Source organism: Taudactylus pleione, unplaced genomic scaffold (genome assembly GCF_031769625.1).
Source record: "Taudactylus pleione unplaced genomic scaffold, aTauple2 ptg000403l, whole genome shotgun sequence".
NCBI classification, from domain to species: Eukaryota; Metazoa; Chordata; class Amphibia; order Anura; family Myobatrachidae; genus Taudactylus; species Taudactylus pleione.
The window spans coordinates 2,448,208-2,465,794 of NW_028284805.1; the positions used below are offsets into that span (position 1 = coordinate 2,448,208).

At 45.7% G+C, this 17,587-nt stretch overlaps 1 protein-coding gene across 1 annotated transcript in view; it reads right to left on the bottom strand.

Annotated features, from left to right (window-relative positions):
- The window catches only part of LOC148506449 (uncharacterized), a 164,378-nt gene extending 147,762 nt beyond the window's left edge, over window positions 1–16,616 (bottom strand). The window contains 3 exon segments of the mRNA XM_088446713.1: window positions 16,133–16,238; window positions 16,399–16,469; window positions 16,586–16,616. Of these exon segments, the coding sequence (XP_088302839.1) occupies window positions 16,133–16,238; window positions 16,399–16,469; window positions 16,586–16,616 (208 nt within the window).
- Between the last annotated feature and the right edge of the window lie 971 nt (window positions 16,617–17,587).

Genomic DNA, 17,587 nt, shown 5'->3' on the forward strand with positions numbered 1-17,587 from the left:
GGAATTTTCGAGGGATATCTTTTGTCTTTCATCGCTCAGAAATACATCTGCTAATGGATAGGCCCTTAACGATTAATCGTACACCATTTGACCACGTCTTATGAAAAATTTCAAGGGAAAAATTTAAATGGCAGTCGTACAACTCCTCTTACCAACTTTGAATTGCACCGTGTATGGGGGCAAATAGACTTTATTTCAACAGTCTTATCACTAGAGATAACTTTTAACAAGCCTTCACTTGGCTGATATTTGAAAAATCATAAATATATCTATTTCACCCTCCTTCAGGTTGGGATCCCTATTACCTAAGTTTTTCTACAGGTCATTCGAGACGTTTGACTTTATGAAATGTTGGTATAACAATGCTTATGCTTCTAGTAAGTAAAATACAGCATTATGTTTTACTGTAATGATTGTCTCTCTCTCCTAACACACAGATTAGAACCCATACATAGCATACTGTACATTTGGGGGCCATATATAAATATATATTGAATGGAATTAAAACAAGGAGATGGTAGACTAGCTTGCTCTGTCCACTCCATGCATTAATTAAAGTATATCTTAGTCTCTGTCCCCCCTGCAGGGATGGTTTCCATTCTCCTATAATATTTGTTTATATCCATCCCAATTCAAAATAGTATGGTCTGGTTTCTCCTCTGAACCAGTTCCTTAGACTAAGAGTTCTTCTTCTCCACCCATGTGTGTACGTGAGAATTTCTACTTTGTGTTATCATTCTGTGAGTCATAGACTGCAGTTTCTTGGTGTAACCACAAATGTCTCCACTAACAACTCTGCTAGTTTTGTTTACACAGGGCGAAGGCCTTTACTGACGCAACTCCAGTCTAAGGACCAAGTTGTAAAGCGTACAGTCTCAGATGACCTATGGAAACTATTGGTACTCTAGGATATTGGAAATCGGGTCAGTAAAAGTCTACATAATAACCAGGTGGCCTCTGGTCGCTCACAGGTAAGGGCTTGCTCTACTTTTCTGGGTAGAGGTAGACGCTCTTGTCTCAAAGCCATTTAGAAGAGCGACAAGCGCACTGTGCAACAGCACGCACCTGCCATAATTCATTAACAGCTGTTCTGGTGGACATCTGTCAATGTAAGGTACCTCCTTTCAAATCAGTTAGGCTCTACAGCCTTCCAATATTCAATAACATCGCTTTGTGTACATAAACTACTACATTTATTATTAGATGTTTTTTTTTGTTTCCTGCTGGTTCTCTATCCTTCTAGATCGGATAGACCTGGTCTTAGAATCCTGTATTGTGCTGATATCTACTTGCCTTCTGAGGTACTTAACCATTTTCCCTCCTTGCTAGAGGGATATGCCTTGCCTGACATACTCTAGGTGTTTATCGGTTGTTTGGGACAACCACTACCAGGGTCGATGATCGCTTCATGAGTCAATGCTACCAATCAATGTGCTGGTACTCTGTAAGCTACAATGCTCTTCTGGAAGTTACCACCCATCTCAAAGGTCAGCCTCTTCGAGTCCTGTCTGATAACGCCGCTGCAGTCACATACTTCTACCTAGAAGGGATGCGCAACTGTAAAGCAATGCGAACGGCAAGTCAAATTTTATGGTTGGCAGAGCTCCATGTGATGGCGATCTAGATGGTGTTCTTCCAAGAGTGGAAAACTGGGAGGCTGTCTTATCAGTCATCAGGAGTTTCATCCTGGAATGATGGGCCCTTCACCCGACGGTTTTCCCAAAGCTAGTCAGAAAGTGGGGCAGATCAGACTTGCATCTCAAAGCCTCCAGGCCGAATCATCAGGTTTCTCGGTACTGCTTTAGGACTCGGAATCCGAGGGCAGAGGCAGTTGGCACTCTGACAGTGCCTTGGAGGTAAGATCTTGTGTTCCTCTTCCTCCTTTTTTAATACTTCCATGAGTCCTCTAGCGTTTCAAGCGAGAAGTGGCCATAGTCATCCTGTGGCTGTGAACTGGCTTTGTTGGTACTGGTTTTTAGATCTCCAGCTGCTCCTCGTCGAGGATCTCTGGCTACTACCTCTTCACCCGGACCTCCTGCTTTTATGGTATTTAATTTACCATGACTTACAGCGCTGCATTATTGGCGTGGCTGTTGAGGCCGCTATCTTTAGTCGAAGCAGGGTTCTAGACTCGCACGCAGTTTATGTCAGCTTATTATCATTGCATCTGGTAATCTTATTTGAACTAGTGTGCAGAGCGTGGGTTTGTCTAACACTGCTTCCGTTTGTCCCATCTCCTTCTCCTCTACTTCGGGGCATGGACGCTGGGTTATGCCTTGGTTCTCATGGGGTTCAGGTCTTGGCATTTCATTATTTTTCAGCACCTTGTTCCCTCGGATTCAAACTTTTCTTCAGGGAAGTTTTCCAAAATGCAGTCTCTGTTTGTCCTGCCTACATCTCCATTGGCTCTGATGTTCCTCCAGTCATCTCTGTGTGAGCCTTTCTAGAATGTGGAACTGAAACTGGTTTCAGCCAGGCGAGTTTGGAGTACTCTCTTGTCTGCCTCCTTCTCTCATTTTTTCTTGATGTCTGTGCAGAGCCTTGGCATCCTTCCGATCTACGTTTTTTTAATTCTTCCACATCACCCAGCATATTGTGTTCCGGTGTGGTCGGATGGCTCTCTGTCGTCCCTCCCCTTGGATGAGGTATAGGTTCTTCCATTTTTTTGTGGCCCGTACAGCAGCATTGTGGAAGTCAGTTTCCTTGTTGTCCTTTTGGATGCTGCTAATGCGGTTGGCGTTAGGTGGGCCAGATGGCTCTGTAAGTGGTGAGCAATAAAGCTACTGATGGATTTTACTTGGTCTATGTGATTCTTGTTACATTTGGTGCCCTAACAGGAACTTGCTGGAAATTACTACACAGCAAGAGCCCAGATACAGTGAGCGGATCCACCCATAGTGAGTGTGGCAGGCTAGCCATAAACCTTCAGTTGTTCACAGTGATAATTTGTATGTGTATATGCAAATTGTGCACAATATAAAACTGCTTAATTCCTGTGTATGTGGTTGAATACCCAGGGAATGTAGTGCAGTTTTAAAGCCAGCTGTTATAGATTGCTGGGGATCTGGCTTGCTATAGAGAATTTATAAAGCCTGCTAAGTTTGTCCATAAAGGAATTGATGAAAGTGTTTGCTGAATTGGCTGTAGGGCAGCAGGCTTTGGCTGCTGGGCAACAAACTGAAGTTCAGCTATTACATGCAGAGTTAACTGAAGTGAGGAAAGGTGGGCAGGAGCGAGAGGTGTTAAAGTAGCTTACTCCATCTGATGACATTGAAGCTTTTCTGTGCACCTTTGAGTGTACTGCTGCATGTTTAAAATGGCCTGAGGAGTGGGCTGCCAGACTTGCTCCATGTCTCACAGGGGAACCTTAGAGAGCATATGTTGATTTAAACATGACTGAGGAAACTCCTATCTGCACTTGAAAAAGGCCATATTAGTTGGAGTGAGGACCTAGCAAAGCTCAGGAGTTTCAGGAATGGTAGCTAAACCTGTCTGAAGCTCCACGGGTCCAGCTGGCCAAATTAGCCAAGCGGAATAAGGTGTGGTTGCAGCTGGATAAGAACTCTGCTCAGTGTATAGTCATGATGGTGGCTTTGGAACATGCTCTGCGGGTACTATATCATGTGGTGCAACAGTGGGCTCTACAGGCTGATCCTCAAACATTTGAGGAGTTAGCGGTGGTGATTGAATGGTACCTGACTCTTGGGAAGTTAAACAAAGCCAAACAGGGATTCCAGCCAGTTCCCAAGCCTAGAACCCAGGTCCCAGTTGTTAAAGCCAACAACCCACCTCCAGTTGTGTGCTTTGACTGCGGCAAGCCCGGTCATTTGCACCAGCATTGCCCAAAGCAGGGCAAGCCGATGGACTGTAGTGCTGGAAAAACAACTCAATCAGTGGTCAGCATGGCTGCTGGAAGCACTTCACCAGTGCAAACCACCTTGTTTCGTTTGATGGTGCAAGTGGAAAGCCGGGAGGTCTGGGCCTTAGTGGACACTGGAAGTGAATTAACCATAATCTCTGCCAACCTGGTTCCATCTGGGGCTGATCAGGTGCTACTCCCGCTAAAGATTATATGTGTACATGGGGATGTAGAAGAATGCCCCCGAGTGCACCTCCCAATAGTGTTCAAAGGCCGGTCCCTGAAGGTGATAACCACAGTAGCCGCCTGGCCACCCTACCCATTGATCCTAGGTCAGGACTATCCGTTGTTACAAGAGGTGGTTACATGGCATGATTACAGCACAAGGTCCACATCACAAGTGTCCCAGGAGCCAAGCTCTGTTTACCAAAGTTTGGTGGCTGTAACACCCTCCTTTGCCAGTGAGTAACCAAAGGGGAGTGAGACCGAGACACAGTGGTTTCCCATTGGCAAGGAAGTGTCCTTGCAGGACTTTGACCAGGATCAACAGAATGATGGGAACTGGATAAATGCGTTGTAGAGCTAAATGGAAGAGTAATCACAGCTTTACCAGCAGAAGGTGTACCATACTTTGAATTGAAAAATAATTTGTTATATCATGTAACATTTTCAGGGTAAAAGGGTAGACCAATTGTTGGTTCCCTGGAAACACGAGCAGTTGGTGTTAAGGGCGGCTCATACACACCTGTGGGGTGGCCATTTGGGGGAGAAGAAAACTCTCCAGTGTATTCAGTTAAGAATCTTCTGGCCCAGCATTCATGTAGCAGTAAAAAAGTATTGCCAGAAATGTCCAGTGTGTCAGAAGACAGCACCCCAGCCAGGGTTTCAGGCACCCTTGGTTCCCCTCCCTGTCATTTCTGTACCTTTTGAGAGAATTGGTTTGGATCTGATAGGGCTGGTGGAAAATCTGCTCGTGGGCATCCATACATATTAGTGTTGGTAAATTATGCTACAAGGTACCCGGAGGCCATACCGCTACGTAACATGAAATCTAGCACTTTTGCCCGGGAATTATTGATGCTTTATACCCGCTTGGGAATACCAAAGGAGGTCTTAACGGACAAAGGTACCCCATTTGTCTCTAAACTAATGAAAGATATGTGCCGACTGTTAAAGGTGGACAGGATTACTAATTCAGATTACCACCCACAAACAGATGGGCTTTAACCAGACCCTTAAACAAATTATAAAAAGGGTGGTGTCTGAGGAAAAGTGAGATTGGGATTTACTCCTACTTTATTTAATGTTTGCAGTGCGAAAGGTAATTCAATCCTCTACGGGATTTAGGAACTCAATCAGAGTCGGTCGAAGCGGCCGTACGGTCGTATGGGAAAAGGGGCCGGATATGCAAATGATTCCCTCGCAAGTTGCGTCCCTGAGTTCGGATCGGTAGCTGGCCGACCAAGGGGAGGAAGCGGCCGGAAGACAAAAAAATACGCCCCCTTCTCGTACGCATTGCACATCATCTCCGTGCATATAAGGATTAATCAAGAACATCGGGAACCATCAGAACTGGTCGTAGAGTTTAAGGTTGACCATACCCTCTCTTAAGCTCTACGATCATGTCAGTGTAAAAACCTCCCATGTCACATGTGCCATGACACTACTTTGTTAATTATGCACTCCCATAAACCGTATGCACTCCCATAAAACGCCGTTCGCATAATTAGGCACGCCTGCATTCGGATCTCCACTCCCCCGTTTTCAAGCACCTTCCCCTGTTACCACCCACAAACGCCTCAATCTGTCACTCAAACTACTGACCTGGCTGTGTTCAAGGAGAGAGAAATTTCTGCTCGTAGCGGCTAGTTTGCGCATGTGCATTGCAAACTTTACGCATGCGCAGTATAGCGAACATCGGTGGCGTACGACCGTGTGGCCGCTTTGACCGACTCTGGATGAGGTCCTTAGTCCCTTTGTACTCCTCTATGGGAGGCAACCTAGAGGGATTTTAGATCTATTGAAAGAAGGGTGGGAACAACAGTCATGTCGAGAGCCTAACATCGTTCAGTTTGTGTCCCAATTGTATGTCCGTTTAAGGCAAATTGCGCCACTCGTGTACGAGCACATGTATAGGGAACAACAGCGGCACAAACGTTTATGACGTGACTGCGGTTAATCAGTCTTTTAAACCGGGAAACAAGGTACTGGTACCAGGGCCGTAACTAGGGTGGGCCGAACTGTGCCATGGCACAGGGCACCGCAGGGCAGGGGGCGCTCTTTGGGCCTGTCAGTTTTCCTGTTTATTATCATTTTCACTTGTAGCTTTCTATTTTTATCCCCAGCATCTCCTGACCTCCCCTATCTCCTCCCTGGCCCTTCCCTGAGGCCATGGCTCTTTTTCAGGTGCACTGTCTTATGTTCCTATTTAAAAAATGATGGGGGGGGGCGCCAATGCTCTCTCTGACAAAGTGCAACAAAAAGACTAGGCACGGCTCTGCTGGTACCCACCGCTGAAAGCAAAATGTATGCCCAGTGGCGAGGCCCTTATGAATTTATAGAGGCAGTGGGTCCTGTTAATTATAAGGTCCGACAGGAGGGTAGAAGGAAAGAGGTGCAAATCTACCATGTAAACCTGTTAAAACCCTGGAAAGAAAGCGCTGGTCAGCCCTCTTTGGTTGCCAAGGAAACCCCGGAATGTCAGGTACCCATTGAAGTTACCCTTAATCCCGCCAGAAACAGGAGGCAGTGAGTTTAGTAGCACGGCACCAAGATGTGTTCTCTGCCATTCCGGGAAAAACCCAAATTATCCAGCATGATATAGTTTCTCCTCCCGGGGTGGTAATAAAATAGAAGCCATACCGTATACCTGAGGCAAAGCGAGCAACGGTTATACAGAAAGTATGTGCCATGGGGTCATAGAGGAATCAAATAGCAAATGGAACAATCCCATAGTTTTTGTGCCTAAGCTATCAGGTGCTTTAAGATTTTGCAATGATTTTCGCAAATTAAATTAAGTGTCACAGTTTGATTCCTATCCGATGCCCCAGGTGGAAGAGCTGGTGGAGAATTTAGCAAACAGCCAGTATCTCACCACCATAGATTTGACAAAAGGGTATTGGCAGATTCCTTTAACTGAGACTGCTAAGGCCAAAACAGCCTTCTCTACCACAGAAGGTTTGTTTCAGTATAAAATGCTGCCATTTGGTTTGCATGGGGCTCTAGCAACCTTCCAGAGGGCTATGAACAGGTTGCTGCGACCTCACAAGGAATATGCAGCTGCATATCTAGATGACTTAGTCCTCTTTAGCACCGACTGGGAGTCACACCTACCAAGACTAGAAGCAGTGTTGTAATCTTTACGGGCACATGAGTTTACTGCTAATCCAGAGAAGTGTGCCATTGGAATGGTGGAGGTGAAATATTTGGTATATATTGTAGGCAAGGGACTGGTAAAACCTGAGCCCAGTAAGGTGGAGGCGGTCCTCACATGGCCTAAACCCAAAAGTAAGTCCCAGCTCAGAACATTCCTTGGCCTAGTGGGCTATTACCGCAGATTCATTCTTGATTTTACCACTAGGGCAGCACCATTAACTGAGTGTCTTAAAAAGCAGTCCCCAGACAAGATAGTATGGTCTAGAACAGAAGAAGCTGCAGGGCAAGATTTAAGGCGCGCCTTGTGTGCAGAACCTTTTTTGCAAGCTCCTAACTTTAAAAATCAGTTTATAATGCAGACAGATGCCTCAGGTATGGGATTGGGGGCAGTCCTTTCCCAAGTGGTAGAAGGGGAAGAGAAACCCATCCTCCACCTTATCACTTTTTACTCTGTCTCCAAACACTGCTTAGTAACTAGACTCCTGTAAGGCCTTGTGTGTGAAACACGCATGGGAGACTAAGATGGTTGACAGAATGTATAAAAGGGAAGGTTTAATTTAAAAGTTTTAATTCCTATAAAATAGGGACCTTATCAACATTTCACAATAAGCTATATGGAGTGCTGTAACTTGTATGGAGAGGAAGCACATGGGCTGATTACAGAATATGGTGCACAATTCTCCGCAGAGATAGCACCGATTGTGCTGGGACATTGGATGGAAGAGCTACTGACCCATGAAGAAACTGAGGCTACATTCCGGCAAAGGTAAATGAAAGGGATTGCCTTATTCCAAACAATGGTCAGAGACAGAAAATGGTTACGTTTCCCAACAGCTGAACATGGCTTACCTTGCTTCCTACTGGGGAAGGCCTCATGTACTGTGAGATAACAACAGCACAAGTATGGCAATATGGCTTCATCATTTCTAACCAGAGAGTGGAGAAGCACCATATTTATTTTGTAGATTTATTTTGTTTTGATGGAAGTCAAGACCCCCTATTTTCCTTCTTTTTTCATGTTGTACTAGTGAGAAAGATGAGGTCTCATATGTGGATTTTGGCCTGCTGAGTTCTTCTCTACCTACTACATCAGGCACTATGGGAGCCATGGAGAAACGCGTTCCTACACCTGTATTATTACGCTGCCCAATGAGTATAGGTGGAAGACTGTTGGATTCATAATGAATCTTCACCAGTGCAGAGTGGGGAGACAATGACAGGACTTTTCTCATGCATTACAGTGACAATTAGGTAACATATATATTGTGATCATACAAAGATGAATTACATCTATAATGGAGAACGGAATAATATGTCTGAGTGTCAGGGATCTGGCGCTATGTTCATTAAGAATCATGTATTTGCAGATGGACAGTTAAAAGCCAAAGGATGGTTAAAAATGTTTAATACTACTTATTTATACTGCCAGTAGGGAGAGTAATATGGGAAATATACCCGGGCACCTCTTGGCAAAAAGAACAGTCAGGTTATTGTTGTTGTGCCTTAGGATGATATATATGTTATATTATATTATATAATATATTGGCAGAAACAAAGGACAAGCTACATACATTACCGGGACATACTGTTTTGCCTGATGATCTATAAATGTACTGGGTGTGGTTACAGGTATATAAAGAGGTGATTATTGGGGCTGTGATGCGGCTTGTAAGTGGAGTTGGAGATCTCTGAAACATCGCTGCTGAGTCCAGTATTCTAACAAGTGCTTTGAAGTCACGGAAGACCCATCTATGGATTTGTATTCATTATCATTTCCATCTCAGGTTTTCATATTGTGCTGCACCTGGGTCATGGCCGGTGTGGCCATCAGGGAGATGCCAGAAGGGCCATGACCGGACAGGTCATCTAGAGACCTGGCCGAGCTACTCTGCCTCCTGGTGCTCTGCTCAGCCGCCATGTTTAGATGGGGTGTGACTTTTTTGCATGGCCACTCCCCATTGATGCATGGCCACACCCCCTATCTCCCATGCATATGTGCACTGCACGGGAAAAAAATGCTCAGGCCTATTTTAAAGCCCAGTCCCTAACTTGGTTATAGTCTGTTTGTAAGGAGTGCCTTCCTGTATCTTTGGTATAAAACGATAGATAGACAGATAGATAGATAGATAGATAGATAGATAGATAGATAGATAGATAGATAGATAATGTTTGTGAATATAATATATACATGGCTTTAGCTAGTTTTAATACATTTTTCTTTTATAGAGACAAGACCATGCAAGGACCCCACATCATATAGGGCCCATAACACGGAATACATATGATTTATATATGGTTCTAATCCCGGTAGCGGCAGCCCGACAGAGGAGGAAATCCTGATCATCATTAAGGTAAGTATAACTAATCTAATTCCCCCCCTAACCATAACCCTCCCTTTGGGGTGCCTAAACCTAACCTCCCCCCCCAGTGCCTAACCCTAACTCCCTTCTAAGTGCCTAAACCTAACCCCCCTCCCCCGCTGTCTAAACCTAAGTCTCCTGGGGGTGCCTAACCCTAACCCCCCCAGCCTAAACCTAACCTCCCGGGGGGTGCCTAAGTGCCTCCTGGGAGCCCCTAACCGAACCCCCCCCTGTGGCTGTCCAAGCTTGGCGCCCGGCTCACCTTCGATCGATAAGCCGGGTGTTGGGCTCCCGATGTAGGTCTAATGACAGGCGCCGGGATTTCGACACCTGTCATTAGTGCATTGCCGGGATTAGACAGTCGGGAAGACGTCCGCCGGCTTCCCGACTGCTTCCCCATAACACCCTCTCCTAGCAGTCATCTCATTGTCTGTTTTTTGCACAGCTGTTTAGTGTAGAGTTTCCCAAACGCAGTCTTCAAGGCACACCAACAGTTCAGGTTTTAGGTATATCCATGGTTGAGCACAGGTGACTTAATTAGTACTTCAGTCAATTTGATTTACCCACCTGTGCTCAATCATGGATATCTCTAAAGCCTGAACTGATGGGTAGCCTTGAGGACCATGTTTGGGAACCTCTGGTTTAGTGATTCATCATCACCTATAACTGCAGTGATAACAGACACTAGGGGGCGCTGCAGGGTGTTTGTTTGTAGAAATCAGTCATTTAGGTAATCTGGTGTAATCAATATCATATTTTTTGGTTATACCCCTATAATTATTGTTTTATTGTGAATATATTGACCCATAAATGTAAATAATGTGACAAATATATTAATTATAACCCATTATTTTGTTTGAACCAAACATATAGGTAGTGATCTAGCAAGCTAGACAGCTCACGAATATGGAGTCAAGTGAGATACCTGGCCATGGGGTTGGGAGTACAGACTGAGGTTTGTAAACATCTAGGCCCGGAAGGAGATTCCCCATTAACAACTGGGAAAGTACAGGAAAATTGGAAGAAGACCAAGATAGCCTTAAAGCATGCATATTCTCCAATTCCTATGATCTATAGACAATGCCAAGCCTATGGTAACTGTGACCAGATGGCCTTATTCCACTGGCTGGTACATATTGCGGGGAGGTTACTTATTCCTGAGTGGGCCACTTTGTCATTAATCCTGCATAAGGATTCCCTCCATCAGCAACCACCTGTTACTGACACCTCCGGCTGCTTTGTAAAAGGTAACTCGCTGCCACCACCTACAGCGGCACCTGGAAACGCCTGCTTCTTGGTATGTGTGGTTATCCAGCTGCAACACCTCCAGGTTGGTGCCTGAAAATCCTCCACTGGCCACTTACTATGGATCAGTCTTGTGCTTGGTAGTGGGCAGAGGGCTTGAGCTTGGAGACACTGGCTCAACCTCAGGATAGGCAAAGTACAGATCAGCGTATTGTGCTAAGCTGGTAGGCACAGTATAAAAGCATATACAGGCGTCTTTAGCAACAGGAAGAGCTTTATTTGCTCCAGTAACATTTATTTAAAAAGACAGATTATTCCTATCTAAGGTACAAGAAATATCACATCATGCAGATGTTCTTGGGCTCATACAGCCCTTTTTTTGTACAGCTCTGACACAGGATACAGTAGGGGTAATCTAGCCCCAGGCCCTTTAACCAAGGGATGGTGATGCCTGCACAGTGCACGTGTATCCTCCTTCAGAGGTTCAACATGGTTGCCAGTGGTCAGAGGGTAATGTTCTCCCCTCTGTGCATGAGGCTACCTGGGAAGTAACCCAGCCCTTAGCTATTAGCAGGAAGCTGGAAGTATAGGAGTGGGGAATGTTATCTCTGTATCCCCAACTAGAAAACTTCCAGGAGGTCTGCTCCAGCCTGTTCCCCCTGGTCAAAAATGGTCTCCAGAGGGTAGACATCCAGACTGTGAGACAACAATCTCCCTGCCAAGCGGGACAGGTCACTGGGCACAGTAAGAAAGTATTACAAGCTAAGGAGCGTGTAGGCTCTAGATCTGAGGATGAGAAGCCTCCACTCTCCATGGTCTAATAAGTTACCATATATCTTCCCTTTTCTGGACAGTAAGATGTTGTTCCCAATTACTAGCATTACACATGGTCTAAGAAAACCATGCTCAATGCGCTATTGAGTCAGGATAGTTATATGACCTCATACAGCCTGACTCCATTCCTCACAGTTCCAAGCCACACGCCTGCAACTTTTACATGACATTACATATTTATACCAATACATAAGTACTAGTGTATAGCACAGCTCAGACCATATCAGGAAATTCCTTACTGAGTACTTCATTTACAGATATTACTACTAAGAGTGCACAGGGAGCACTACGGTTAATGTCACATGTGGTGATGTTAGGAAAATCTTGAGACAATGTCTCTTCCAATTGCTCAGAGGTCAGAATGATGTCTTTTATAGTAATGTATGACACACACCAGAGAGTGTGGGGAGGAGACTGGTCAGATGTCTGGACTGGAAACACACAGTGACATGATGTGAGGGGGAGAGCAGGAGTATAATAGGGGCTGATGCCTCCTGACTCCCCTACTAGGCAGATACTTTGCCTTAGTATGTAGTGACAGAGGAGGGTGTAGGATAAGAGATGGCTGTAGTGACAGAGGAGGGTGTAGGATAAGAGAGTGCTGTAGTGACAGAGGAGGGTGTAGGATAAGAGAGTGCTGTAGTGACAGAGGAAAGTGTAGGATAAGAGGTTGCTGTAGTGACAGAGGAGGGTGTAGGATAAGAGAGTGCTGTAGTGACAGAGGAAGGTGTAGGATAAGAGAGTGCTGTAGTGACAGAGGAGGGTGTAGGATAAGAGATTGCTGTAGTGACAGATGAAGGTGTAGGATAAGGGATTGCTGTAGTGACAGAGGAGGGTGTAGGATAAGAGATTGCTGTAGTGACAGAGGAGGGTGTAGGATAAGAGATGCTGTAGTGACAGAGGATGGTGTAGGATGAGATGGCTGTAGTGACAGAGGAGGGTGTAGGATAAGAGACTGCTGTAGTGACAGAGGAGGGTATAGGATAAGAGATTGCTGTAGTGACAGAGGAGGGTGTAGGATAAGAGATTGCTGTAGTGACAGAGGAGAGTGTATGATAAGAGATTGCTGTAGTGACAGAGGAGGGTGTAGGATAAGAGATGCTGTAGTGACAGAGGAGGGTGTAGGATAAGAGATGGCTGTAGTGACAGAGGAGGGTGTAGGATAAGAGATGGCTGTAGTGACAGAGGAGGGTGTTGGATAAGAGATGGCTGTAGTGATAGAGGAAGGTGTAGGATAAGAGATGGCTGTAGTGACAGAGGAAGGTGTAGGATAAGAGATTGCTGTAGTAGTGACAGATAAGGGTGTAGGATAAGAGATTGCTGTAGTAGTGACAGAGGAGGGTGTAGGATAAGAGATTGCTGTAGTGACAGAGGAGGGTGTAGGATAAGAGCGTGCTGTAGTGACAAAGGATGGTGTAGAATAAGAGATTGCAGTAGTGACAGAGGAGGGTGTAGGATAAGAGAGAGCTGTAGTGACAGAGGAGGGTGTAGGATAAGAGATGGCTGTAGTGACAGAGGAGGGTGTAGGATAAGAGATTGCTGTAGTGACAGAGGAGGGTGTAGGATAAGAGATTGCTGTAGTGACAGAGGAAGGTGTAGGATAAGAGATGGCTGTAGTGACAGAGGAGGGTGTAGGATAAGATATTGCTGTAGTGACAGAGGACGGTGTAGGATAATAGATGGCTGTAGTGACAGAGGAGGTGTAGGATAAGAGATGGCTGTAGTGACAGAGGAGGGTGTAGGATAAGAGATTGCTGTAGTAGTGACAGAGGAGGGTGTAGGATAAGAGATGGCTGTAATGACAGAGGAGGATGTAGGATAAGAGATGGCTGTAGTGACAGAGGAGGGTGTAGGATAAGAAATGGCTGTAGTGATAGAGGAAGGTGTAGGATAAGAGATTGCTGTAGTGACAGAGGAAGGTGTAGGATAAGAGATTGCTGTAGTGACAGAGGAGGGTGTAGGATAAGAGAGTGCTGTAGTGACAGAGAATGGTGTAGGATAAGAGATTGCTGTAGTGACAGAGGAGGATGTAGGATAAGAGAGTGCTGTAGTGACAGAGGAGGATGTAGTATAAGAGATTGCTGTAGTGACAGAGGAGGGTGTAGGATAAGAGACTGCTGTAGTGACAGAGGAGGGTGTAGGATAAGAGACTGCTGTAGTGACAGAGGAGGGTGTAGTATAAGAGATTGCTGTAGTGACAGAGGAGGGTGTAGGATAAGAGACTGCAGTAGTGACAGAGGAGGGTGTAGGATAAGAGATTGCTGTAGTAGTGACAGAGGAGGGTGTAGGATAAGAGATGGCTGTAATGACAGAGGAGGGTGTAGGATAAGAGATTGCTGTAGTGACAGAGGAGAGTGTATGATAAGAGATTGCTGTAGTGACAGAGGAGGGTTTAGGATAAGAGATTGCTGTAGTAGTGACAGAGGAGGGTGTAGGATAAGAGATGGCTGTAGTGACAGAGGAGGGTGTAGGATAAGAGATTGCTGTAGTGACAGAGGAGGGGGTAGGATAAGAGACTGCAGTAGTGACAGAGGAGGGTGTAGGATAAGAGATTGCTGTAGTAGTGACAGAGGAGGGTGTAGGATAAGAAATTTGCTGTAGTGACAGAGGAGGCTGTAGGAAAAGAGAGTGCTATAGTGACAGAGGAGGGCGTAGGATAAGAGATTGCTGTAGTGACAGAGGAGGGCGTAGGATAAGAGAGCGCTGTAGTGACAGAGGAGGGTGTAGGATAAGAGATTGCTGTAGTGACAGAGGAGGATGTAGGATAAGAGATTGCTGTAGTGACAGAGGAGGGCGTAGGATAAGAGAGTGCTGTAGTGACAGAGGAGGGCGTAGGATAAGAGAGTGCTGTAGTGACAGAGGAGGGTGAAGGATAGAGATTGCTGTAGTGACAGAGGAGGGTGTAGGATAAGAGAGTGCTGTAGTGACAGAGGAGGGTGTAGGATAAGAGAGTGCTGTAGTGACAGAGGAGGGCGTAGGATAAGAGAGTGCTGTAGTGACAGAGGAGGGTGTAGGATAAGAGAGTGCTGTAGTGACAGAGGAGTGTGTAGGATAAGAGAGTACTGTAGTGACAGAGGAGGGTGTAGGATAAGAGATGGCTGTAGTGACAGAGGGGGTGTAGGATAAGAGATGGCTGTAGTGACAGAGAAGGGTGTAGGATATGAGATTGCTGTAGTGACAGAGGACGGTGTAGGATAAGAGATTGCTGTAGTAGTGATAGAGGAGGGTGTAGGATAAGAGATTGCAATAGTGACAGAAGAGGATGTATGATAATTGATGGCTGTAGTGACAGAGGAGGGTGTAGGATATGAGAGTGCTGTAGTGACAGAGGAGGGTGTAGGATAAGAGAGTGCTGTAGTGACAGAGGAGGGTGTAGGATAAGAGATTGCTGTAGTGACAGAAGAGGGAGTAGGATAAGAGATTGCTGTAGTAGTAACAGAGGAGGGTGTAGGATAAGAGATTGCTGTAGTGACAGAGGAGGGTGTAGGATAAGAGATTGCTGTAGTGACAGAGGAGAGTGTAGGATAAGAGAGTGCTGTAGTGACAGAGGGTGTAGGATAAGAGAGTGCTTTAGTGACAGAGGAGGGTGTAGGATAAGAGATGGCTGTAGTGACAGAGGAGGGTGTAGGATAAGAGAGTGCTGTAGTGACAGAGGAGTGTGTAGGATAAGAGAGTACTGTAGTGACAGAGGAGGGTGTAGGATAAGAGATAGCTGTAGTGACAGAGGAGGGCGTAGGATAAGAGAGCGCTGTAGTGACAGAGGAGGGCGTAGGATAAGAGATTGCTGTAGTGACAGAGGAGGATGTAGGATAAGAGATGGCTGTAGTGACAGAGGAGGGTGTTGGATAAGAGAGTGCTGTAGTGACAGAGGTGGGTGTAGGATAAGAGATGGCTGTAGTGACAGAGGATGGTGTAGGATAAGAGATTGCTGTAGTAGTGACAGAGGAGGGTGTAGGATAAGAGATTGCTACAGTGACAGAAGAGGGTATAGGATAATTGATGGCTGTAGTGACAGAGGAGGGTGTAGCATAAGAGATGGCTGTAGTGACAGAGGAAGGTGTAGGATAAGAGAGTGCTGTAGTGACAGAGGAGGGTGTAGGATAAGAGATTTCTGTAGTGACAGAGGAGGGTGTAGGATAAGAGATTGCTGTAGTGACAGAGGAGGGTGTAGGATAAGAGAGTGCTGTAGTGACAGAGGAAGGTGTAGGATAAGAGAGTGCTGTAGTGACAGAGGAGGGTGTAGGATAAGAGATTGCTGTAGTGACAGAGAAGGGTGTAGGATAAGAGATTGCTGTAGTAGTGACAGGAGGGTGTAGGATAAGAGATGGCTGTAGTGACAGAGGAGGGTGTAGGATAAGAGATGGCTGTAGTGACAGAGGAGGGTGTAGGATAAGAGAGTGCTATAGTGACAGAACAAGGAGAATATGTGACTGTTCTGTACTTAGTGATTATTACTCACCTGTGCTGATAGCTGTAGGGATTTCCTCCTCCTTACACTGCTGATCACCCATCACATACGTCTCTTCTTCTACCATTATGTTTTCTACGTTAATGATTTCTTCAACCTAAATAGCCCATAAAACAATATAAATGACACACATATAATAATGACTGATTTAATTCTGAGTAAACAAGACATCAGTGTATGAGACCTGCACAGCTGTCCTACAGATCATATACTGTAGCGTCACTTTGGTATTGGGCAACTCCCTGAATCCCACCTACCTGATAGTCCTGTGGGTTATTGTCCTGAGGACGGGGACAACTCTCTGGGGTATTCCTATTACTGGCTCTATCTATAGGAGACACACATTGACTGATTACATTGTATATATGTGATTATCAGATGATGTGTATATAGGTGGCCCCATAGCTGCTCTCCCCATTACAATAAATGACAGTCTCCTCTTACCCAGTGATGTGAGGGGCCGGTAATTCTCCATCACCTCGTCCTTGTACAGACCCCTGTGTCCTTCTATATACTCCCACTCCTCCATGGAGAAATAGACAGTGACGTCCTCACACCTTATAGGAAACTAACACACAAAATGATACAGTCATCACCCAGACACATCCCCTGATGTTACTGTATAATGTCCCATTCCCAGCAGTCACCTCTCCAGTCATCACCCAGACACATCCCCTGGCATTACTGTATAATGTCCCATTCCCAGCAGTCACCTCTCCAGTCAGCAGCTGAATGATCTTGTTGGTGAGTTCCAGGATCTTCTGGTCATTGTGCCTCTCATGTTTATGTGAGTGAGATGGTTGCACCGTGATGGGGCTCTGGGTCCTGCTCAGTCCTCCTGACACAAGGTGAGGGGTGCTGGGTATTACACACTCACCTGATGTCTTCTTCACTACTGTATAATCCTGTGTATTGAGAGACATTATTGTATAGACTTTCCCAGAATTACACAGCTCCTCAGTCAGGTCCCTGTGTTAGTAACAGAGATAAGAGTGATGTCACTGTGACACTCCCAGACTCCCTCACATCCCCAGTCAGGTCCCTGTGTTAGTAACAGAGATAATAGTGATATCACTGTGACACTCCCAGACTCCCTCACCTCCCCAGTCAGGTCCCTGTGTTAGTAATAGAGATAATAGTGATGTCACTGTGACACCCCCAGACTCCCTCACCTCCCCAGTCAGGTCCCTGTGTTAGTAATAGAGATAATAGTGATGTCACTGTGACACCCCCAGACTCCCTCACCTCCCCAGTCAGGTCCCTGTGTTAGTAATAGAGATAATAGTGATGTCACTGTGACACTCCCAGACTCCCTCACCTCCCAAGTCAGGTCCCTGTGTTAGTAATAGAGATAATAGTGATGTCACTGTGACACTCCCAGACTCCCTCACCTCCCCAGTCAGGTCCCTGTGTTAGTAATAGAGATAATAGCGATGTCACTGTGAC